The 23,238-nt window shown below is 42.8% G+C and overlaps 2 protein-coding genes and 1 non-coding gene across 3 annotated transcripts; all 3 read left to right on the forward strand.

Moving 5' to 3' along the window:
* The first annotated feature begins 1,903 nt into the window (after positions 1-1,903).
* On the forward strand, positions 1,904-4,700 carry rpsa (ribosomal protein SA). Its single transcript, XM_085352072.1, has 8 exons — positions 1,904-1,946; positions 2,712-2,882; positions 2,993-3,111; positions 3,355-3,600; positions 3,867-3,995; positions 4,105-4,267; positions 4,373-4,408; positions 4,501-4,700. Exons 2-8 carry the CDS (start codon positions 2,750-2,752, stop codon positions 4,596-4,598), a joined length of 924 nt encoding a protein of 307 aa, XP_085208198.1. The 5' UTR covers positions 1,904-1,946; positions 2,712-2,749; the 3' UTR covers positions 4,599-4,700.
* Positions 3,146-3,284, forward strand: LOC146633211 (small nucleolar RNA SNORA62/SNORA6 family). Its single transcript, XR_014906174.1, has one exon. It is a non-coding gene; the product is annotated as a small nucleolar RNA SNORA62/SNORA6 family (small nucleolar RNA).
* Positions 4,701-9,701: 5,001 nt separating the features above from the next.
* On the forward strand, positions 9,702-22,776 carry LOC146633212 (ubinuclein-2-like). Its single transcript, XM_085352073.1, has 17 exons — positions 9,702-10,335; positions 10,877-11,005; positions 12,905-13,006; positions 13,461-13,592; positions 13,710-13,816; positions 14,325-14,814; positions 14,945-15,015; positions 15,106-15,235; positions 16,236-16,342; positions 16,424-16,534; positions 17,255-17,398; positions 17,565-17,615; positions 17,697-17,739; positions 18,726-20,009; positions 21,308-21,515; positions 22,012-22,080; positions 22,335-22,776. Exons 1-17 carry the CDS (start codon positions 10,024-10,026, stop codon positions 22,379-22,381), a joined length of 3,537 nt encoding a protein of 1,178 aa, XP_085208199.1. The 5' UTR covers positions 9,702-10,023; the 3' UTR covers positions 22,382-22,776.
* The last annotated feature ends 462 nt before the right edge of the window (positions 22,777-23,238 follow it).

The following is a 23,238-nucleotide window of genomic DNA, read 5'->3' on the forward strand; positions in this document are numbered from 1 at the left end:
GTTGCAGAAAACCTCCCTCAGAGATGTTGCTCCATAATGAGGTGACTGGAAGCCATTTGAGTGCAATGAACTTGCTGTCATGTTCATGAAAAGTTGAAATGTGTGGCATGGTGTGTGTTATCCCTTTGGGAAGCAGCTATCAGAAGACTGGTACACTGTGGTTATAAAGGGATAGACATGGTTAGTAACAACAGGCTGTGGCATTAAAATGATGCACAGTTGGTACTAAGGGGCCATGAAAATAGCCTTCATATCACAAGACAGAATGGATCCATGCTTTCATGCTTTTCATACCAAATTCTGACCCTACCATCAGACTGCGCAGAAGAAACAGACAAATCAGACTCTTCTATTGCTCATTTTGGTGAGCCCAGACAAATTGTACCCTGTTGCTGCCATTTGATTGGCTGATTAGATATTTTTGTGTTAACAAGCAGTGTCTGATAAAAGGACTGGTGAGTGTACATATTTTTCTTAATTTAGTGCTCAGATCAGCTTGACAAAAATAAGAGTACTATTAACACAAGAACACGCCCCTGACATGCATGACTGTGTACTCTTTCCTTTCATTAACTGAGGTGTATAAAAGAATAATCAGCTGTGAGAGTTCAGGTGTAAAACTATAAAAAAAAAATAGGAGTGTTTTTAAATGATTACAAAGCTGTTGCTCAGAATATTGTCACGCACTGCAAGAACATGAGGGCTGTTAGAGATAAGCGCTGTACCAGTGCACAGGGAGGGGTGGCACGACATGAAATAGGACGGTACAAAGAGTGTAGCACTGTCAGTCTAAAGTAAGAAGGCTATTTAGGCTGAAATAAACAACTGAATTAATGAATTTAGAAAACTGTTGGCTTTGTAGATCAGCATCTATAAATGATATACAGAACACACTTAACAGACCTGATTTATGACTTTTCCACTCATATTTAGGGGTGATCGATCATGTTTGAAATACTTCATCATATTAAAAATCATTTTAACAAGTTGCATACTTCAGTCATGTACAAGCTGAGAGTCAGCGACTTATAGTGTTTGACTTTATGTCAGAATTATGTCCAATTATGCTGTTTGTTAAAGTTATGTATTATTTGGTGCTCTCAAGTTACACGGCACTGTTTTCAGAGTCTGTTTTTGTTTTGTGCCTTTTTTCTACAGCCATGAGAATTGGCTTTTGTTTTGGTAGGGGGTTGTGAAAATATTTTATTGCATGTGTGTTGGACTGCTTTGGTTATGAAGTTATTTAAAAAAGGAAATCCAATGATTGTGAGGGGTGTTGACATCCCACCTTTTTTACCCAGTCATTTAGGTCACATTCCCAGAAAACAGCTCCAAAACATCTCAGGCATCTGGCCCATGTCCATCACCTCTAATGCCCTTGAAATGTACCCAAACCCCATTTTTCGGTGAGCCCATTGGTCCCACAGAAAACTAATCAGCTGTCTGTTCTGTCTGTGTATTGCCTCGGTAATCTATTGTAATTTAATTTCAAATATAGGACCATTTCAAAGAGGGAACAACAGCAGAGCTCTCTACACACAAGATACGTTTCACTAAAACAATTTCACAATCGTGTACATATCCCTTTGCCTGGAACACTTTATCTCTGGCAAATATGTTAGGAACACAGGTCAGTCTTTCACCGAGAAGTCAGCGTCTCAGCATTGTCTTAATATGGTCTTTCCATCTCCATTGTCTTAATATGGGATACCCATCCGACCCGTGAGCCCACCTCTGGTTACCTCTGCTCCTACCATTGAAGCACGTGGAATTAAAACTCCACCTAGTGGCGAAAATGCGGATGTTTCTCATTTTTTACCTCCTCCCCGCCTTCGGTTTAACCAGCCAATCACACGCTTGGAAATTTGGTATAAAAATAACGTCATTTCCTTCAAGCGCCCTCTTTTTCACCGTGTGGTCAGATTTCCATACGGCGTTGTTTCGTGGTGAGTTTAAACCGGCCTATTTAGTCATTTTAAATCGAAAGAAATAGTCAAAATTCGTAAAGTTATGACCGAGGACAAAGAACATATACCGTGGGTAGACAGGCGCAGACTACCGTGCCCTAATTTTCTTAATTTTCAACGCATTCATGATGCTAACATTTGTAGCTAACATGCTAGCTGCTGACACGCGCTCTTCCTCTGTTTCTCGTGCGCCTCGCCTCCATCCAATGAACAGCGGCAGTGACGAGATTTCATATGATTGTAATTGATATCTGAAGACGATGGCAACCATACACATGAGTTATCATGACTTTTTACGCTCCAAGTGGCCTTTCGCATCCAAGATACCTCAACTTAATCCCCGCGTTGCTGCTTAGCTTCCTTTAAGTAAGATACGAGCTTCTGCGCCTTCACCCCTCGTAGTTATGTTTTTCCCGACCTTCCTAACGAGATCTGCATATCGTTTGCGCTCCCTAAATGGCTGATGATTTAATCCGGAGGCTAAATTGACTTGACACATGCGCGTTTGTGGGGTGAACATGTCTCCGTTGTGGCCTGCTGCAAGAGCACACACTAAGGGAGCATCTTCACTTTGCTAAGAGCTACTGTTCTTGTGCTCAGCAATGGGTTTTTGCTGTTTTGTGTCTGATTAGAAATGCACTGATGTAAATCTAATTTTTTGGATGCTTCTTGTCTGGTCGTGGGTGTACTATTTTGTCTCTTTTGCAGCTTGTAGTTTTTCTAAGTCTACTTTTTTCCCCACAGCTCTCCCACTAACTCGTAACGCAGGGAAAGCGGTCACGATGTCCGGAGGTCTGGATGTCCTTCAAATGAAGGAGGAGGATGTGCTGAAGTTCCTAGCAGCGGGAACCCATCTGGGAGGTACCAACTTGGACTTCCAGATGGAGCAGTACGTTTACAAGAGAAAAAGCGACGGTGAGTGGTGTAGCAGTCATCTGTGCTATGACGATGGAGCTTTTTGATTACTTTGTCCCTGCTGCGGCTTTACATGCAAATGACAAAACTTGTCGTGTTTTGCTCACTAGGTGTGTACATCATTAACCTGAAGAAGACCTGGGAGAAGCTGCTGCTGGCAGCCAGGGCCATTGTTGCCATTGAGAACCCAGCTGATGTGTGTGTCATCTCTTCCAGAAACACTGGCCAGGTAAAGTTCTGGTAAAACTGACTCATTGTTGTTATGTGCACACTGTTAAAACCTGGCACTTGCGTTGGTGTTCAGGTGTCGGAAGTGTGCAAGAGTAATCAGGCCGGGATTCGCTAACACCATAAGGACAACTGTCCCATGAATGGGGTTTGATAGTAACCTGAGCCACAGTTCTTTTTAAAAAAAAATCTAAGTTATTATTTCTGTTGCGATCTCAAGTAAAACCTGTACTGTCTGTTTCAGAGAGCAGTGCTGAAGTTCGCCTCTGCCACTGGTGCCACTACCTTCCATGGTCGTTTCACCCCTGGTACATTCACCAATCAGATCCAGGCTGCTTTCAGGGAGCCCCGCCTCCTGATTGTGACAGATCCTCGTGCTGACCATCAGCCACTGACTGAGGCTTCATACGTAAACATCCCCACCATTGCCCTGTGCAACACTGACTCCCCGCTGAGATATGTGGACATTGCCATCCCCTGTAACAACAAGGTAAAATTCAGTTAGTTTAAAACAATGACGAATGAGTCTTTGCACACACAGCTAGAGCCCTGCTGTTTTGTCTGTGCAGTGTGTGGTGTAGAATGTGTGCTAAATAAAAGTGCCTGATCGCCAACTTCTTTTCTCTGAACCACACCAGGGAATTGGAGTTGAGGTCTTGCCACAAACTCTTTTCTACAGCTTTATGCCTTTTTGAATGTAATGAATCGCAGTGCAGCCCCGACAGGTTTGGATTTGACCCTATTTGTCTGTTTCAGGGTCACCACTCTGTGGGTCTGATGTGGTGGATGTTGGCCCGGGAGGTCCTCAGGATGAGGGGAACCATCTCCAGGGAGCACCCATGGGAGGTCATGCCAGATTTGTACTTCTACAGGGACCCTGAAGAGGTATGACTGGCACACTCAACTTATCTAAAAGTACTGAAGTGGCTAGAACCAAGTGCATGAGGCATACATCCTGCTGATACACTCACTAATGCTTATTATGTGCTTGTAGATTGAGAAGGAGGAGCAGGCTGCTGCTGAGAAGGCTGGTGTTGGAAAGGAGGAGTTCCAGGGCGAATGGACCACCCCTGCACCTGAGTTTGCCCAGCCTGAGGTGGCTGACTGGTCTGAGGGCGTTGCAGTGCCATCTGTGCCCATTCAGCAGTTCCCTGCAGGTGAGATGATTTGCTGCTTTGTGTTTAACTTGTAAATGCAGTGTAAGATTTTTCATTCACTTTTTCACACTTAATGGTTTAAACTTGATTGGGATTTTATTACAGCACCTGCCCCTGTCAAGCCTGGTGAGGTCTATACTGGTGAGTTTTTATATGGATCTTCATTACCTTTGTGTATCATGTGTGCTGTTATAGTCTCTGAACTTAACACCTTTTTTCCTGTTCCATTCTAGGTGAAGACTGGAGTACTCAGCCTGCCACAGAGGATTGGTCCACAGCACCCACTGCTCAGGCTTCTGACTGGGGTGGCGCTGCTTCTGACTGGTCTTAAAATTGATGCTCATGTCAACAATAAAGTGTTTTTTACACTTTGACTTTGATTTGCTGTTTCATCTGATATTTACAATTAAAAGTAACGAAAAATGCACTAAATAACCAATTAAGAAGACTCTAATGTCAGTGTTTTGATGGGTTTTCCACAAAATGAATACAGCTGTGGGAAATAAGACTTCATTGAATCATAACATCGCAATACAGGTAGACTGGAAATTATTTGGCTTCTTTGTCTAACTGCACCTCACTGCTTTTTATATTGGCTGTGATTTAAAGATCCAGTGGACTAGGCTTAATTAAAAAAAATGGCTAATCAGATTATGCATTGGCATTAATCATACCAAATCTATTGCATGTTAAAAACTTAGTGGTTTGCGAATGTGGAATGGGTTGTACCAATTGTAGCACCTTCATGTGTGAAGTAAACATTTCCTGTTTGAGACTACACCCCGGTTTTCTGCAGCTCCACCTGCAGTGGGTCATATTCCTTCACTAGCCAGTTGGAACCTAACCTAACCTTAAGTAAAAGGGCCCCTGCAGTTATTTTTCCCTGACTAGGTTGGAGTAGGATGAAATGCATTGGATTATATACCCAGAAAAATAATAAGGGGAATCTGTGGCATCATTAAAAGTTGCACCACTTATTTCTTTATATTTGGCTGGGGAAATGGGAACGGCAGTTTGCTGACGTGTCCAACCATACGTGGAAATGTTAGTTTTCCCAAAGATGCTTTCAGTTATTATCACACTGATTTGTGTTTAAGGGGTCTACTTTCTCATAAGTTTAATTTTGATTAAAAAGAACTTGATACTGTTCAGTGGGTATTATGTTACATGTTCTATAGTTCAGGCCAGTGGCGGGGGGGTGGCGGCTTACTGGGCTTAAGCCCAGGTTGTTTTTTCAGAACCCTAGGGTCTTTTGGAGTGTAATTTTTTCATAGTTAGATGCCTGGCTGACAACTGTATAAAACAAAAACTACACACAATATTCGAATCACACGAGGGGGCGGGGGGAGCTGCTGCCTGCGAGTGCGCTGCTAGAGAAACGCAGCCAGGCAGACGGAGGAGAACTGAAGTTCGACCAGGTACCAAAGCAAATCATTCGTATTGTACAAATAATGTAAATATGACGGTGTATCGCGAAAGATTGATATCAAACTGATCACTTGACTCATATTACCTTACTTGTTCTTCAAGTAAATCAACAAATGGTGAAATGAAAAGCCGAATGCTGTTTCTTTAGAGAGTCTTAGCTTACATGTGTGTTTATTTCATATTTTCAGTTGTTACCCTTCACGGCTAAATAAATCAGTTTCAGTAATGCACTGATATACAAGAATGGACATAAGGAGCTTCTTTCAAAGAAAAAACTCTGTTAGATGTTATTTTATATATTATGCTTTGTATGTTGTTCAGTATATTTCTATGCAAAACAAGAGGAACTTCAATACACAGCAGGATATTCACAGTTGAAACCAGATATTTACAGACACTTTATGGAAAACACAAGAACATTTTTTACTGTACAACATCAATTTAGAGTAAACTTGTTTTGTTTTGGATAAATAAATATTGAAATATCTTTTGAATTAGTTAAATGTCAGAATAAAGAGAGACAGATCTGTCTATTTTTATCACTTTCATCAAAATTAGGAGTACATGTACACTAAGTTGTTAATTAATAAGAAAACTCCAGATGATTCCATTCTGAGCTGAAGAAGCTTCTGATAGGTTAGTAGAGTCCATGTGAGTAAATTTGTGGCACACCTGCAGATGCATATAAGGCAAAACACAGAGCCTGTTTCTTTGAAATGGGAAAATCAAGAGATGTCAACCAAAACACCAGAAAAAGAATTGTGGAGCTCCATAAGTGTGGCTCAATTTTGAATACAATTTGGTGCCATTTACAATTAAGAAATACAGATAGTTTCTCTCTTTACTCTTTATATTTATCAACCTAAAAAAATAAACATTTAGTCTGATTTGATGTTACAATTAAAAAGTATCTGTTTTTATCTGGAGAGTATGTAAATATCTGGTTTCAACTGTATATTTGATGATGTTGGTGTTTGGCTTGATTGTCAGCACAAAGAGGGAGAGAGAGGAACAGAGAGGGAGAGAGAGGAACAGAGAGGGAGAGAGAGGAACAGAGAGGGAGAGAGAGGAACAGAGAGAGAGAGAGGGGAACAGAGAGGGAGAGAGAGGAACAGAGAGGGAGAGAGAGGAACAGAGAGAGAGAGAGGGGAACAGAGAGGGGGAGAGAGGAACAGAGAGGGAGAGAGAGGAACAGAGAGAGAGAGAGGGGAACAGAGAGGGGGAGAGAGGAACAGAGAGGGAGATGGAGAATGAGGACAGAACAGAGATGGAACAAGAGTAGATTTCTGACTTTTCTGTGTAAATTTAAGCATGTAACACACTTTTGATTATCGACTGCTAAAAAAAACAGAAAACTGGAAAACTTAAAGACACAATGTAACTCCAAGTCAATCACACTTCTGTGAAATCAAGCTACAGGAGGCCATAGGAGAGCAACAACCCAGCAGCAGGACTGATACCTCCTGCTGCAAGGAAGAACAGGAGGAGCACTGCCAGAGCTCTGCAAAATGACCTCCAGCCGGCCACAAATGTGCATGTGTCTGCTCAAACGGTCAGAAACAGACTCCATGAGGGTGGGATGAAGGCCTGATGTCCACAGGTGGGGATTGTACTTACAGCCCAACACCGTGCAGGACGTTTGGCATTTGCCAGAGAACACCAAGATTGGGAACTTTGCCACTGGTGCCCTGTGCTCTTCACAGATGAATGCAGGTTCACATTGAGCACATTATGACAGACGTGACAGAGTCTGGAGACATGATGGAGAACATTCTGCTGCCTGCAACATCCTCCAGCATGACCGATTTGGCAGTGGGTCAGTAACGGTTTGGGGTGGCATTTCTTTGTGGGGCTGAACAGCCCTCCATGTGCTCGCCAGAGGTAGCCTGACTGCCATTAGGTACCGAGATGAGATCCTCAGACCCCTTGTGAGTCCATATGCTGGTGTTGTTGGGCCTGGGTTCCTCCTAATGCAAGACAATGCTAGACTTCATGTGGCTGGAGTGTGTCAGCAGTTCCTGCAAGACAAAGGCATTAATGCTATGGACTGGCCTACCCGTTCCCCAGACCTATATCCAGTTGAGCACATCTGGGACATCACGTCTCGCTCTATCCACCAAAGCCACAGTGCACCACATACTGTCCAGGAGCTGGCGGATGCTTTAGTCCATGTCTGGGAAGAGATCCCTCAGGACACCATCCGCCACCTCATCAGGAGCATGCCCAGGCGCTGCAGGGAGATCATAGAGCCACACACACTACTGAGCTTTATTTGACTTTTAAAAAAAAAAGACATTACATGAAAGTTGGATCAGCCTGTAATGTGTTTTTCCACTTTAATTTTGAGTGGGGCTCCAAATCCATGGGTTGTTAAATTTGATTTCCATTGATGATTTTGATGTGATTTTGTTGTCAGCACATTCAACTATGCAAAGAACAAAGTATTTAATAAGAATATTTCATTCATTCAGATCTGGGATGTCTTATTTTTGTATTCCCTTTATTTTTTTGAGCAGTGTATTTCTGATAAACGAAGAGTGTGAAACTGAAGTTGGATCCACCTTATTATATAGTTATTGGGCTATATGGTTATTTGTTACATAGACTATGGTGCACATACAATCAAAATGCCCATTCTTTTCTTTACTAACTAAAATGTTTAATTACTTGGGCTAATGCCAATAATAAAGTTACAGACTATGATTATATGAAATGTGTATACTTACTGAAATTGCAGTATTTTAATGATGTACAGTCCATATTAGAGAATCCTGCAAAAGTGTAAAGAAATGGCATAATTAATCCTAGCGTGTTGACACAGTCCTCTGTACATCTTACTTGATTTGAGAGAAATAATATAAAGCATTAATATATGTTGTCCAGTGCTGAGGCAGAACCACTCAGTGACAAATAAATTTTCCTGTACTCTTAAATCTGAATACAGATTATTTAATATTGGAGTAAATCAGTAGTAACTCCAGATTTACTTGTGAAAAAGTACACAAATTAAAGTACCATCAGTGAAAACTGCCACAGTTTTACTGAGAAAGATAACGACAAACAATCAAAAGGATAAAATAAAAAAAATAAAAAAGGCACAATTGCATCTAAAACACAACACGGCCTCAAAACAACTAGAACATGATGTCTTTTAGTCAAACACATGCATGCTCTGTGCTCATCACACTGTGACATTCCATTCTATAAAGTGACACCGCAGATAATATGTGAAGCACAATATTAGTAAATTAATACTTAAAAATTCATACAAACGACATGCATCAATTAAAAAATGTCTCATATCATTAAACCTGATTTCTTGCAACTCCAAAATGAGCCTGAAAAAACGAAAGAAAAATTAAAGGCGTCTCACGGATGAAGTTAAACGGCTTAAAACTAAGATTTTAACCCTGGTGGAGAAATCGTTGAAAAAAAGAGCAGGACGAGGCTGCCAAGTTTAAAAATGAAAGAGATGCAACAGTCAAAAGCGGAAAAACTACAAATTCTTTTCCTCCGGAAATCGGAGAAGACGTTTGAGACCAACAAATATGAGGAAATAAATCTGTCCATGGAGAAGAAATGCAAAGATTTTGAAGATAAATGCGATTGAGAGAAAAACACGGGAGCAGAGAGATAAACACGTAGTTTTGAAAGGGACTTGGATAATAAAGCGTTATGGAAAGATTAAGATTAAAAACCCTGGACACATAAAGTCGGACAAAGGAAGAAGCTGTCTAGTGTGCAGCACCTAGAAAGAGTCATTAAGATGAAAAACAACAAAGTGCCTAAAGATATAACTTAAATGTATTATTATATTTTCTCTTTGTAGTAAACAGCTGAGATATCCTGGCTGTTCAGAACAATCACCTCCTCCACGTTCGCGCTAGTCTGTCAGGTGGGCGTGTTTCTGCGCTGCCATTGGACAAACGCGGTTCCCCTTCCTCTCTGCCTTCCGCTTTCTTTTCATATGCACGCCCAGCCTCTGAATAATGATAATAATGATCAAGATGGCTACTTCAGAATCCTCCTTGCGGTAGCTAACCACCAATTTCATGGAAGCTGTCAAAACTGCGATTTCCTGCAGTTTAAGTCACTCGTAGGCGACGGGGGCTGTTCCAGGGATAATACTGTATGGATTAAAACGGGCCGAGGAGCGATAAAAGTCATTGTGTTGCCCGCAGCACTCATTCCGAGGAAGCTAACTAGCTGAGCAACTAGCTAGCTCTTACTTGTCGACCATCTCCAGTTTAGCTCCCCTGCCACTGGCGGCTGAGAGGAGCGTGGCGCTCCAGGTTTTGTGTGCCCGGACGTCGGAAGGAGAGCGTCAAATGGCAGAGCCGAGGAAAGTGCCGTTCGTCACCATTTCCACCCTCAACACCACCCCGCCGCCGACCCCGGAGACCAGCAAGAAACGCCGCCGCGAAGATGAGGCCGTCGACATCACTTTTGGGAAAGATGGAGGTGGGAGTGCGGTCGGGTCAGGGGGTGGCGGAGGTCTGTTCGGCAACGAGAAAGGTAGCGACGCGCAGAGGGAGGAGAAGAAGCCCACCGTCCGCCTCAGCCTCACGCTGAGCGAGCCGAATGAGCGAGGGTCCTCCGAGTTCAACTACGGCGAGCTGGTCCACTCATCTCTTTCTCAGGTTAGGAGAGCAGAGGCAGACACGGTGGTGTTAGCGGGGGGGGGCACAACTCCGGTGGTGGTGAACCCGCGTGCATGTTGCACTTGTTGTTTTGTTGTTGTTGTGGCTGCTGAACTTTTGTCTGACAGGATTTGCAAATAAAGTAGATCACACTGAGCCCATAAATACGTGATGTTCATGCTCCTTATGTATTTATTTATTATGACCTTTAGATAGATTTTGGAGAGTTTGAAGCAGTGCAGTTTAAAAACGCAGTCTGAATGCAGGCTGAAGTATTTTAAGTGTCAGGGACACTGGACCCTCTTATTATTACCATCCTATCTTGTTACTCCTATGTCTACATCTTATGTTATGACCGATATAGAGGTGTCCTACTTAATCCACACAAGACAAAGAGTTGCTGTAGTGAGAACCTCCCTACTTTTTCATTTATTTTTATTTTTTATGCAGGTTGCATGTATTGCCAGGTGCGATTATGACGTTGATGTTGTTGTCAGCCTTACGTATTTACGATTCAAGTTGCTATCCTGGTGTTCCTCAGGTAAAGCCCGTGGGTTCTGCTGTACCCAAAGGACTCACTCCTCCGCTGGACCCCAGTGACCCTTTTGCAGATGATGAGAAGGAGAGGCGGGAGGTAGAAGAGCTTGCCAGAAAATTTGAAAGCAAATATGTAAGTAGCAAAGTAAACTCGGGCCTGTTTGCATAACACCAGTTGAGGACAACAGTCGTCCAAAGTCGCTTTATGTTGTAAGGTAAAGACCCTAGAGTAAAACGTGAAGAATGTTAGCGTTTCCTGCCTGACTGCTAGTCAGGCGTTTGAGGAATTATTCAACCCTTCATGGTTTAAAAATCTAATTTTTGGAAGCTTCAAAAATGTAGGCTTAGTTCCAGGGTTGAGAAACAGTGTTAAAGCTATGTTATCACTTGATAACAAGTCTTTTCTAATATTGGCTTTTACAAGCACGGGAATGAAGCAGGCTCCATAACAACATGCAAATTAGTGGCGATTCTGAATATTTCACAACAGCCAGAAACGAGACTAACGTCAGAGTCATGTTAGGGAAATTCTAGCTATTTGAATGCTAGGTTTCAAGTTGAAGTTGTTGAATGGTAGCAAAATGTTTGTCCTGGATGTCCCTTCCTTCTGTTTGGCTGCCTGCTATCTAATAACCGCAGGGGTCAGTGGAGTTGAATGATAATGTGACTGAGAGACCTTCTCTGGAGTTTGAGTTATCATAATTTAGCATTTCTGAATTGGTTCTAAGAGAGAGAGAATTTGCTCGTTTACTTTTAGTTTTTATTGTTTGAAAAGTTTAATTTCAGTTTTAGTTTTTATTTGCATGAGAGATGTTTTTTTTTTTTTTTTCTCCTTCACATCATTATTTAATAGAGGGCACAGTGAGACTGCTTTATGTCAGCGGTTGATTTACTGTCATAGAAATCCTAAGTTTCAATAAATAATCAGACTGAACTTTCTAAACGTAGAAACGATTTCAATTGCACAATATTGTTTTTGATTAGTCTAATTTTTGTTTTTATTTTAGTAATCTATTATTATCATCATTATTGTTGTTATTATTATTTTACCATACCTAGTTTTAGATCAGTTTTAGTTAGTTACAGTGGCGCCGTTTTTCTTCCACTGACTGACCGGCCAATCAAAAGGTGACTAAAACTCACACAGGTCGATGGTTCAGTGGCAGTTCTACAAAATGGTAACAATGTAGAATAGAAACATTCTGATGTCTTGTTGTTGAAGAGTCACTGATATGTGTGCTGTTGTGTTTGATTGTATCTTTTCTGTTAAATTAATTTAAAAATAATTTCTAAATTTTGTGACTGGTAGGATTTTGTTCTGTATACAGTTTTCTTTTAAAACTAACAGACAATTTAGAAATCTAATAAATAATCTTGAGTTAAAAAAAACATTATTAATTTAATTTCTTGCTCCAGGTGACTTCTGCAGTTAAGACGAGGTTAAACAGGCTTTTACTTACACACACGTGTTGGTTTTTGTGTTTGAGCATGCATATCATTTTTAAATTAAGTAAATATTTTTTTCCCAGTTAATGTATTCCTAGTTTTGCTTGGCATGACAACTCTTTTAGCTTACATGATTCGAACTGGTTAAGAGCTGCAAACCTTTTCTTTCAACCTCTAAAAGTTGATTCTGTTCGTCTGGACGCAGCGTTTTCAGTGGGAGAAACGTTTCGTCACTCATCCAAGTGACTTCTTCAGTCTGAGACAGAATCAACTTTTGGAGATTTACTTACCTGGATGATTGAGCATGACTTTTCTTTCAGCCATAAAGGCCCCCACAGGGTCCTCTGGATGATGAAGTGTCCTTTTCAAAAGTAAAAGTCTCATGTTTATTGTGATCCATGTTTGGTGCTTCCTGTACCCCCAGTACCACAGCGGGACAAGCAGCGCCCCTGCCTCCCTGTACTGAAGCGCTGGTTCTGCTGTCCATATTGTGGTTACAGCTGAATCTGTGTGGGTGATTATTGTTGCGTGTTTCTGTTGTATTTTTAAATATTTTGTGATCTTTGTGTTTACTGTCCATTTGCAGGGCGGCAGCTCGAAGAAGAAGAAAAAGGACAGAATGCAGGATCTCATTGACATCGGCTACGGCTACGATGAAACCGATCCCTTCATTGACAATTCAGAAGCTGTGAGTTTATTCTTTTAAAAAAATTAATCTTCTTTATTGGCGTTCATCAGAATAGGTTACGTTTCAGGTCTCTTTGCCAAAGATTAAAATAAGTAACGACCTTATTTGTAATGAAAGTAAAAAATAAGTGTAGTAAAAAGATGATAAACATTCATGTTGTATTAAAATAATAATGAGAAATTACAGTAACTTTAATATAAAGTCATGGTTCTTTGCTTTGCTTCATTTCCTTTTGTCAGTGGATGCTTTTGATCTGCAGTAGAAACAGAAGAATAAAAGAAACTGGATAAGAGGGAAAACATTAAACAAATAAATATATAAGCTTTAATACTGAGAATAATATTAGTAAAGTTTAGTATTATTATGTGTAGTCGTTTGGAAGACTGACCGTGGGAAGAAGACTGTTGCATCATAAGAAAACAAGCAGTTAATTGTAATTCTACCCCGTCCTCAGTATGATGAGCTGGTACCGGCCTCTCTCACCACTAAACATGGAGGCTTTTACATCAACACGGGCACTCTGCAGTTCAGAGCTGCGTCTGACTCTGAGGGAGAAAACGCGGCTGGAAACGATAATCATTTCAAGGTAGGTGCTTGGTTCTCTGTGCACTCTGTATATGAACAAATAGTTAAAAAGAAAAGCTGTTGCTTTGCTCCTTGTATTATTCTGTGCCTTTTTTCACCTTTTGTGTCTTATCTGCAGAAGATGAAAGACGGTGAAGAGCGAGTGATTAAAAAGCGACGGAAAAAGCAAGATGGTGGAATTTTGGAGGAAAAGAAACCCCGAAAAAACAAAGTACCAAAGTCTGGGTGAGGTTTTGACCTGTAATCCTGTATTATAGTTATTTCAGTAAGTAGCTAATTCGTTCCTTAGATAAATTAACATGAGGTGTTCGTTTAAGAATAAGCATTGCTCCTCGTTGTGCCCGTCCCATCAGACAAATAAAGGAATATCTACATTATTCATTTATTTAAAAATAGTTCAACACTACTTTTTGGCTTTTACATGGGACTTGAACTTTAATTTCTGAGGTGAAAGTCCTCTATATAATTTATTTTACCACTAGTTTTTCCCCAGAAGGCATAAGCAGTACTTGGCCTAAACTTCTTTGTAGTACTTGTGTGTTCTGGTCTGTTATTGGCTGAAAGGAGGGTAGGAGGCTAGTTCCGTTTTATGCCACTTTAATTACAATATACTAAACGGTTAGTAAGAATTTGTTGTCCAGTGATGTCAGTGAAACACTGCTGTAACCACAGACCTTATCCCAACGCTGTGCCTTAAACGTCTTTATTCTCTGTGCTTCTTTGGTCTCGGCAGCGTTTTAGCTTTAAACCGGCCAGAAAAGAAGAAGAGGAAGAAGCTGATGAAGGATTCCCTGCACCTGGCCAACATGCTGCGACGCTTCACCAGGGAAAAGGAGGAGATGCGCAAGAAGAACATGGCCGCCGCCGGTCTGCCGCGACCTAGCCCCAAAGTGCCGAACACCAACAGTGCGCTCCTGAACACCCATCCCAAGGCCGCTGGCAGCAACGAGTGCAACATGGCCGACCTTTCCGCAGACCCTGCTGTGATGTCGCTGCTCGGCTCGGCCAACAACGACTTACTGCAGGACATGATGGGTGACCTGGACTTTGGGATGCTGGACTCGCCTCAGCCTTCCAGCCCGGCTCAGGGGGAGAACGGCTCCTTTGGGATGGGACACAAAATGGGAGGTAGCCGGGCGGTGCAGAGCAGTGTGATTACCCCTCCTCCTCTGCCCTGCGGACTTCCAGACCCACTCGCGAAACGCATTGAAGACCTGAGGGCGGTATGAGCCTTCTACCAGCTCATATTTATTTTTTTTATTAAATAATTGTTAGTAAGAGTGTAAATTAAATGTGAAGTAGACTGCCTACATAACCAGTCCTATTCACTGCTGCGATGTCTGTTTGTCACAGGCGTCCCGTCTGTTTGATGAAGAGGGCAGAAAGAAATTCTTCACACTGGACATGAATAACATCCTACTGGAGTGAGTACATTCCTTCATTTTGAATTAGTGCGGATTAATTTGTATAAAATCAATTAAATGTAAATTTGTGTTTGTTTCTGTGTGTGTCAGCATCGAGCTGCAGGTTCAGGAGCAGCCCACAGAGGTGCGTTCAGCTGTCTACTCTCACCTGGAGGCCTTTGTGCCCTGCAATAAAGATGCTCTGCTCAAACGACTGAAGAAGCTCAGCCTCAACATACAGGTGTGTGGCAGCAAGTGTTCTTACTGTTAGAATGAGTTTTGGTAAAACGGGATCCCAAGAGGTCTACGATTTGCATTTGACATCACTTAAAGGTCCCATGTCCTTCCACTTAGTGAAGATGCTATGAGCACCATTTCTACCAGTCTCAGTGTCTGTGGCTTTAAGTCAGACTGGAACAGCTGCTGCACGTTCTTCTTTCAGGAAAACACTTCTATGAGTGACTGGTTCTGCCTAAGGTGTCTTCCTGTTAAAAGGGAGTTTTTCCTCCCCAGTGTTGACAACTGCTTAATCATTCATTCACAAAGACAGATTTAGTGTGAATTTGGCTGTATCAAAATGCAACAGCAGCAAATGGAGCAAAAAGCTAAGTGAGTTTAACTCTACTGAAGCCCAAACGCAGAGTAACACACCCAGTACTACTCATTTTGTTCTAAATCAGCTCTTAGGTTTTCCTCAGTTCATGGATGTCCCTCAGAATAACATTCTGCCCAGAGCTCTGACCTGTGTGCATGCGATTAAAGCATTACATTACCTTACCTTATGTTAGTGACATTAACCCTGCTAGATGCTAACACGGTGGTCCCATCTAAAACTTTTTATAAGAGAGCCGCTTCAGTTCATTCACAAAGAGCAGACCGACAGCAGCTTAAGGCCCTGACTTGTTTTTTGTTGGCCAGAATATGTTTTGCTGTTGATCTCCACAGCAGTACATTTAGCATCTGTGTTGCTATGATGCTCTCCTCAGCACACTCAGCAAACATGCCCATATGCACCCACAATGGATAGCTGTGGGTGAACTGCGGGTCTGTGTAGGCAGTGCAAACCCACACTTATCCCCCGCTTGGGTGTTCACGCAGGACTGACAACAGTCGCAAAAAATGGGCTAAACCTGTTATGAGGCAACTGCTGCATTTGTGCAAAAGCTGTTGTTTTTGTGTCTGTGTGTCCATTATTCATTTCTGTATTGTCCTTATGAGTGTTGATTTCTCTCGTTGTCCAGGATGACCGACTACGAACGCCCCTGCTGAAGCTGAAGTTGGCGGTGTGCAGTGTGATGCCAGAGCAGATCGCTCGATACAACATGGACTGCATTGCCAAAGTTGCAAAGTAAGGACTCGCTCTGGGCTCTTACTCTGAGCTCACATATCTTTTTTCCTTAATCTAAAATGTTTGTTTCTTTGCTCGCAGGCAGCAGTCTGAGGAGGGAGAGAAAAATGGCTCGGAGGATGACGATGAGGAGAAGCCGGGGAAGAGGGTGATAGGGCCTCGGAAGAAGTTTGTGTGGGATGACAGACTCAGGTCAGTTTCCTCTCTGTGCTCACAGGATCCATCCTTTCCACTCTACTTGTTTTCTTTATTCAGCAGTTCAGTGCATTCTGGTAGCTCTGAGTGGCATAAAGCTGAGATCTAGGGCGCTTTATCCATATCGAGAGCATCTGCTGTGATCCCACGCCTCTGGAAACTCTAGGACACAAAAAAAAGCCATCATTGATCATATATCAAGACACCTCTGGTAGTTGGATCTGCACAGTTTGCATATGAGAAGCCATGTTTGTCGATCATGCGAGGTGTTTGTTCAGCCAGGTCCAGCCCAGTGTTTCTGGAAGCTACTGGAGAGGGAAAGCTGCAGGCAGTCATCAAGTGTGACACTTTGTAGTGCTTCGAACATCACACACTCAGTGCTGGGTGTGTGAATACATTGCAGTACATGCAAAAAATCTTTTATTTAATTTTAACAAAAATTGCTGTAAAATGAACATGATGTGGCTTTTCATTTTAAAAGATCCTCCCCAGTTTTTACCCATCAGCCTTTTATGGTATATTGTAATGTCGTCACCTTGCCAGGTGGGTGGGTGATGTGAACTTCAAGGTTTGTGAATATGTTAACTTGAGAACTAAGCAACGTAGGAATTTCAAATTCATAGTATAGGTGTATTTACTAATAATCTCAGACGAGTTAGAATCTCAGCGACCTCAACCTCAAGATCAGAGGTCAACTTAATGCTGTTTGCCTTCCAGGTCACTGCTGTGTAACTTGGTGCGGGTGAAGCTAACCTGCTACGAGCGTGAAGGCAAGAACACGCTGTCTCTGGAAGACTACCTCAAAGCCTTCATGGAGACTGAAGTCAAACCCCTCTGGCCTAAGGGGTGGATGCAGGCCAGGTGTGTGACAGCAGCTAATGCGATTTCTGTGGTTGTCCAGTGATTATAATAGCGGCTATCTTTCTCGTATGTTTTCAATCATGGCTTAAATAGAATGGTAATGAAGAAGTAATTCCCTAATATTAGTGCTTGTTGTATTCATATTTCTGTATTTCCCCATCTGCAGGATGCTGTTCAAAGAAAGCATCATGGCTCACGGTCATCTCACTGGCTACACGTACGTTTTTCACCTTACTATTAACCTATTTTCTCATCACTGATTTGTTCTAATAACTCATTCAATTTTATTTTGTTCCAGAGCAAAGAAGAAGATGCTCCCTGTTCCCAAAGCCAAGCCAAAGGTTAGTTGAACTTTCAAGTTAATCTGCAATCCATCTGTCAGCAGAGTGACTTTGTAATGGAAGGGCTCTTGATATAGAAGGGATGACTGCTACACATTTTACACTTGCCCACTTTGATCTAAAGTGGGCTGGACCAGTGAAACACTCGTTTTTGTCAGTGTAAAGAACTTTAGTGACTAATATAACTCTCTGAGATAACTTAAAATGAGAAAAAGAAGCATAGTTTCAACCATACTTCTTAGTTTTTCTACATCTACATCATAAAGAAATGCAGCTATGGGAAACCAAAGAAATCTGTCGGCACGACTCTTTGGACCTAATTTGTATGAAATAAATGTAAAATTACAAAAAGGGTTCTGGTAGTGCACTACCCAGACTGTCCTGCTATTCCTAATTACTTTGGTGTAGCATGAATAGCCATGGGGGAGGTTTTTATCAACAGGAAAAACTGTAAAACTTATTCAAATATAGTTAAATGTCGGCATGCCCTGCTGTGTCAAGTGCACCAGATTTGAATCTTTGCTGGGTCAGCTCTGGCCATTATGTTTGACACCTCTTCTTTTTTTTTTTTTCTTTTTTTTTTTTTTAAAGGTTTAGATTCTAAATGTGTTCTCATTAGAAACTGTACAGCAGCTGGAAGTTGGAGCAGAAACTCTGGACAGTAAATTGTGAAAAACACAAGTTATGCAAATGATCTCTTCAAAGTGAAACTTTGTCAATAAGGTTAAAGTTCTCTCACGGTGCTCGGCTAACGTTATCTCATGATGCGTGAAATGAGCCCTCTTGTATTTTAATGTGTTTGATAAAATATCAATATTTGGGTTTGTGTATTGATACAGTATCGCCATGCAGAATATTGTGATACTGTTGTTGTGTTTCACCTGCTACTCCTAGTATATGAATGATGATTTCAGATTAACTTGAAGAAACATGGCGGTGCTCTTAAATGTCGCTAAAAGTATATTTGTGTCCTCTGTATTTTCCAGGAGGCTGTATGGGTTCGTCACACCACACCCTCAGCAGGTGCCACTCCCTCCCCTGCTGCCCAGGTCGCCACGCGTCCGACTCAGTCACCGTCTGAGCCCATATGTCTCGATTCCCTCGATGAGGCTCCCTCTCTGGACTCCATCTCTCAGGCCTTGGCCATCCTTGGCAATGCAGCTAAGGGCCTGGCCCAGGGGGACAGCCCCCCGTCCCCAGATAAACCCAAGACTGTCACCACCCCCTCCGGCCTCCACACCTCACCGGTCATCCTGCAGCAGAAAAAGAACTCTGTCAGTACTCCCAATAGCTCCAAAGCACCTCACTACATCTCTACCTCTTCGTCATCCTCCACCTCTTTGTCTCGGTCTCCCTCCGTCACGTCCTCTCCTCTGCCCTTGGTCAGGGTGGATGGCATGGGGGTTGTTAAGGGCACTGCGCAGGCGCACAGACATTTACTTTTAAACACGCAGAGACCTTTGAGTGTGGGTGTGACTAAAGCCAACATGCCTGCCTCAGTGTCTCCACCTAAACCACGTCCACCGCCCACTGCGTCTCCACTAGTGGCACCAGGATCAAAGACCGGGGTCTCCACTGCCCCTTCTGGGCTCCTCAAAGGCAGCAATAATAACAAAGTCAACAGTGTTGACACTCTGATCATCACATCACCTCGGCTACACACCCTCTCATCGCCCTCAGTCACGGTCCAGAAAACATTTCAGACACCTCACCTGCCCCAGACTCCCCAGAGTAAATCCTCCTCCTCCCTCTCGCAAACACTCCCCAGCGTACAAGCACAGCCACAACCACAGTCTAACTTCATCACCCCTATGCACGCCACTCTCACCAAGTCCACCCACAGCAGCATCCCACCCATCGTCAAACTCACTCCCCGCACACCCAACCCCATCGTCACCGTTGCCACCTCATCCTCAGCTTCCATTTCTCAAAGTCCCAGGTCTCAGGCAACCCCGTCCCTACACCAGTACCCTAACAAAAGCCCAGCAGGTTTCCGCCCGCCGTTCTCAGGTGCCCAAGGAGGAGTGAACAAGCCGGGGCAAGGCAGTTACACTCCTCCAGGCAGCCAGAAGACCCCCAACAGCAACAGCAGCACCAACACCAGCCTTATTAACACCTCATCCATAAGCAAGCATTCAGGATCCAGTGCCTCCCCCACGACAGCCTCTGCCAATCAAGGTCAGCGCCAGAGGTCTGGGGGCGGGACACCTCAGGGCGCCAAGCCAGTCACATCTGTCCCAATGTCATCCGTCTCTTCTCAGCTGCCACAGGTTTGTAGTGCCAGTATGGCTAGATAAGGAAACATGTAGGATGTACATCTGGAAAGTGTTCACAGTGCTTCACATGCCTTATTCGAAAATGGATTAGTTTCATATTTTACCTCTGCATACAGTACAGCATAATGACAAGCAGCAATTATAGCCTCAAGTCTTTTTGAGAATGACGCTGCAAGCTTGGCACACCTATTGTGGGGCAGTTTCTTATTATCCTTCTTTGCAGAACCTCTCAAGTGTCTTCAGATTAAATAGCTGTGCAGCGACGCTCATCTTCAGATCCAGAGATGTTCAGTCATGTTCAAGTTTGGGCCACTCAAGAACACACAGAGTGATCTTGAAACCCCTCTTTGTTATTTTGGCTGAGTGCGTGGTTTCCTCCAGACATGATGCTTCAGACCAAAGTGTTAAATCTTTGTTTCATGAGACCAGAGAATTTTGTTCCTCGTGGTCTGAGACTCTTTAACTGGCTTTTGGCAAACATCATGTGCCTTTAACTGATTCAGTTGATTGTTGTAATGATGCAGAAATGGTTGTCCTTCTGGAAGTTTCTTCTTCTGCCACAGAGCAATGCTAGAGCTCAGTCACCATTGGGTTCTTGGTCGCATTACTGACTAAGGTCCTTCTACCCCGATTCCTCAGATTCCATTTACAGATGATGTAGGCCACTGTGCTCATTGAGACCTTCAATGCTGTAGACATTTTATCTGTACCCTTCCCCAGATCTGTGCCTCGATGTAATCCTGTCTCAGAGGAATTCATGAGAACGAAGCGATGCAGGAATTTCAAATCGATACCATAGGTGTATCTGCTAAAAGAATCTTAAGTGGCTTCGACCTAAAGGTCAAGTTTTCTGAAAATCTTGTGAATGTCACTTAGGATTTTCAAATGGATACGACAGATGTTTCTACTAAAGTCTCAGTGACCTCGACCTAAAGGTCAGAGGTCAAGTTTTCCTGACAAGCTTGTGAACGCAATAACTTGAGAACAAGGCGAGGTAGGATTTTGAAATTGATACCATATGTATCTACCAGCAGGCTGAGGGGTACCACTGGCTACTACCAGCATTTTTTCACTTGTCATTATGTGAAGAATTTTAAGGTGAAAAAATGATTTAATCATTTTGGAATAAGGCTGTAACATGAGACAATGTGGACCAAGTGAAGCTCTGTGAATACTGTGCGGATACACTGTCTGCAGCACATGTACACAGGTGGATTTTTCAACCCTGAATCTGTTGAATGAAACCACTTTCTTCCTGTTGTTAAACACTCCTAACCTGTTTTTTTGCTCAGGTCTCCGCGGCAGGAAGCAGCAATCTGCTCAGCTCAGCCTCGTCTCTTCCGCTCGGTTTTGGGATGCTGGGGGGGCTGGTGCCTGTGTCCCTGCCCTTCCAGTTCCCTTCACTGTTAAACCTGCCTTCGCTGGGTGCAGCAGGCTCCAACACGGCACCCAGCAGCTCTGCAGCCAGTAGCAACCCACCGTTCTCCACCCTGACCCAGAGTGAGTGATGCACACAGGTCACAAGCGCTCATTGTACTGGGGGGGGGCTTAGATTATGCACCAGGTGCAACTCTGACATTGATGGCAGCTGCAGATTTAACTAAGAGCATTGCTTTCTTTACAATATGACATCATGAAAGCACTGTGTATGTGTGAGGCTGTTGGGGTGTGTGTCTGCTTTTGTGTGGGTGTTTCCTGTGTAGGGCTTTTTTTGTGTTGTAGTGCGTTCTCATTTATCACCATGTTTTGTGTCTAAATGTAAGCTTTGTAATTAATGTAAGACATTGCATTTTTGTTTGCTCCCCCATCAATTCTGTATTACATCATGCTTCCTCTCCTATCTCACATTTGGCCTCACACTTCTGCCTTTATCCCCTCCTTTCTCCTCCTGCTCCTTCCTCTCACACGTCTCTCCTCTGACCTCCCCGTTCCGTTGGTACTTGTTCCTCCCATCTTCTCCCTCTTTGTTTCTTGTCGCCCTGTCCTGTCTCCTCAGATCTGTATAAGAGCCTCCAGTCAGGGTCTCAGGTTGCTCTGCCTCCTCACTTGCAGCTCGCTTTCTCAGGTAAAATCTGACCCTCGCTCCCTCCACCTCAAAAGCCTGCTCCTTTGCTCTTCTGCTTTTCCTTTCAAGTGTCTGATGTTCTCTGTCTCAGGTTGTCCCCCCCTCCTCCTCTTTTTATTTATTTATTTTCTGTCCGGTCCTGTTCTCATCTGTTGGTGGCAGCATGCCTTACTTTAAAAAAAACAATTTTTTTCCCCCTTCCCTCTTTGTAATGTTTTTGTTGAGATTTCAAACACTGTGCTGTTCCCGTCTAGATGTCAGTCAAAGCCAGGGAGGTGATGCTAAGAGGAAGACTCTATGATCCAGCGGACCCAGCTGATGCAGTCCAATTAAACGAGGAAACGTTGGGACAGCCGGGACGCACAGACCGCACATAACAGGGGTCTGAATTACAGACTTTTGCTTTTAAGATCAGCTCAACTATCCACAACTACCAGTTAAAAATAACCTTTTTAAAACAATGACAACTTTTAAATCTTTGAGCTGTTAAATAAAATGGCAAATGCAGTTTGCCAATGTTTACACAATAGACCTATATCACTGTGGACAGGGAGGAATGAATGAATAGGATTTATAGTTGATTGAGGTGTGTGTGTGTGCTTGCTGGGACTGTGTGCCTTTTGTATGGCTCCCTTTCTGATGCATGGTCAGTGTGTCTACTTGGTGCTGTTTTTATCATAATGTAATTATCACTGATACCTGTAAGAAATGTAAACAAATTGTTGAATTTGAGCTTCTTTTTTTTTTTTAAGAGAGAGCTGTACATGTTTTAATTGTACTTGAATTCCTGGATAAATTTGTTCCTGTATAGAACTCAAACTGACTTTTAATTAAAATCTTTCTCTTCAAATGAATCATTCAAGCTGCATTATGAAAGTCAAATGAAGCTGAAGCTTCTATATCATGTTGACCCCTGGACCATAGACTGTATATAAAAGCTGGACATAAAACAGCATTTTTGGCCATTACTATCTTGGTGTTCAGCTGTGACAAATGAGAGGTGGATCTGACTGGAAGCTGAAGACAATGCAGACTTGTGCAGAGTCAGCGTACCTACTTTATCCACTGCTCTGGCTTTAATGGGGACCATCCTTTGTGAAATAAACATGTTTTATCCTGTATGACTGAAGTAGAGAGTGAGCCCATACACTATTCGAA

Source organism: Diplotaxodon limnothrissa, linkage group LG4 (genome assembly GCF_057381915.1).
Source record: "Diplotaxodon limnothrissa isolate DT_005_m linkage group LG4, D_limnothrissa_male_GT1.1, whole genome shotgun sequence".
NCBI classification, from domain to species: domain Eukaryota; kingdom Metazoa; phylum Chordata; class Actinopteri; order Cichliformes; family Cichlidae; genus Diplotaxodon; species Diplotaxodon limnothrissa.

Coding starts and splice junctions, on each gene's coding strand:
- LOC146633212 (XM_085352073.1), top strand. CDS start 10,024: ATGGCAGAGCCGAGGAAAGTGCCGTTCGTCACCATTTCCACCCTCAAC. Junction 13,817..14,324: donor AACAAAGTACCAAAGTCTGG/GTGAGGTTTTGA, acceptor TGGTCTCGGCAG/CGTTTTAGCTTTAAACCGGC. Junction 20,010..21,307: donor TCTCTTCTCAGCTGCCACAG/GTTTGTAGTGCC, acceptor TTTTTTGCTCAG/GTCTCCGCGGCAGGAAGCAG.
- rpsa (XM_085352072.1), top strand. CDS start 2,750: ATGTCCGGAGGTCTGGATGTCCTTCAAATGAAGGAGGAGGATGTGCTG. Junction 3,112..3,354: donor CTTCCAGAAACACTGGCCAG/GTAAAGTTCTGG, acceptor TGTCTGTTTCAG/AGAGCAGTGCTGAAGTTCGC. Junction 3,996..4,104: donor TCTACAGGGACCCTGAAGAG/GTATGACTGGCA, acceptor ATGTGCTTGTAG/ATTGAGAAGGAGGAGCAGGC.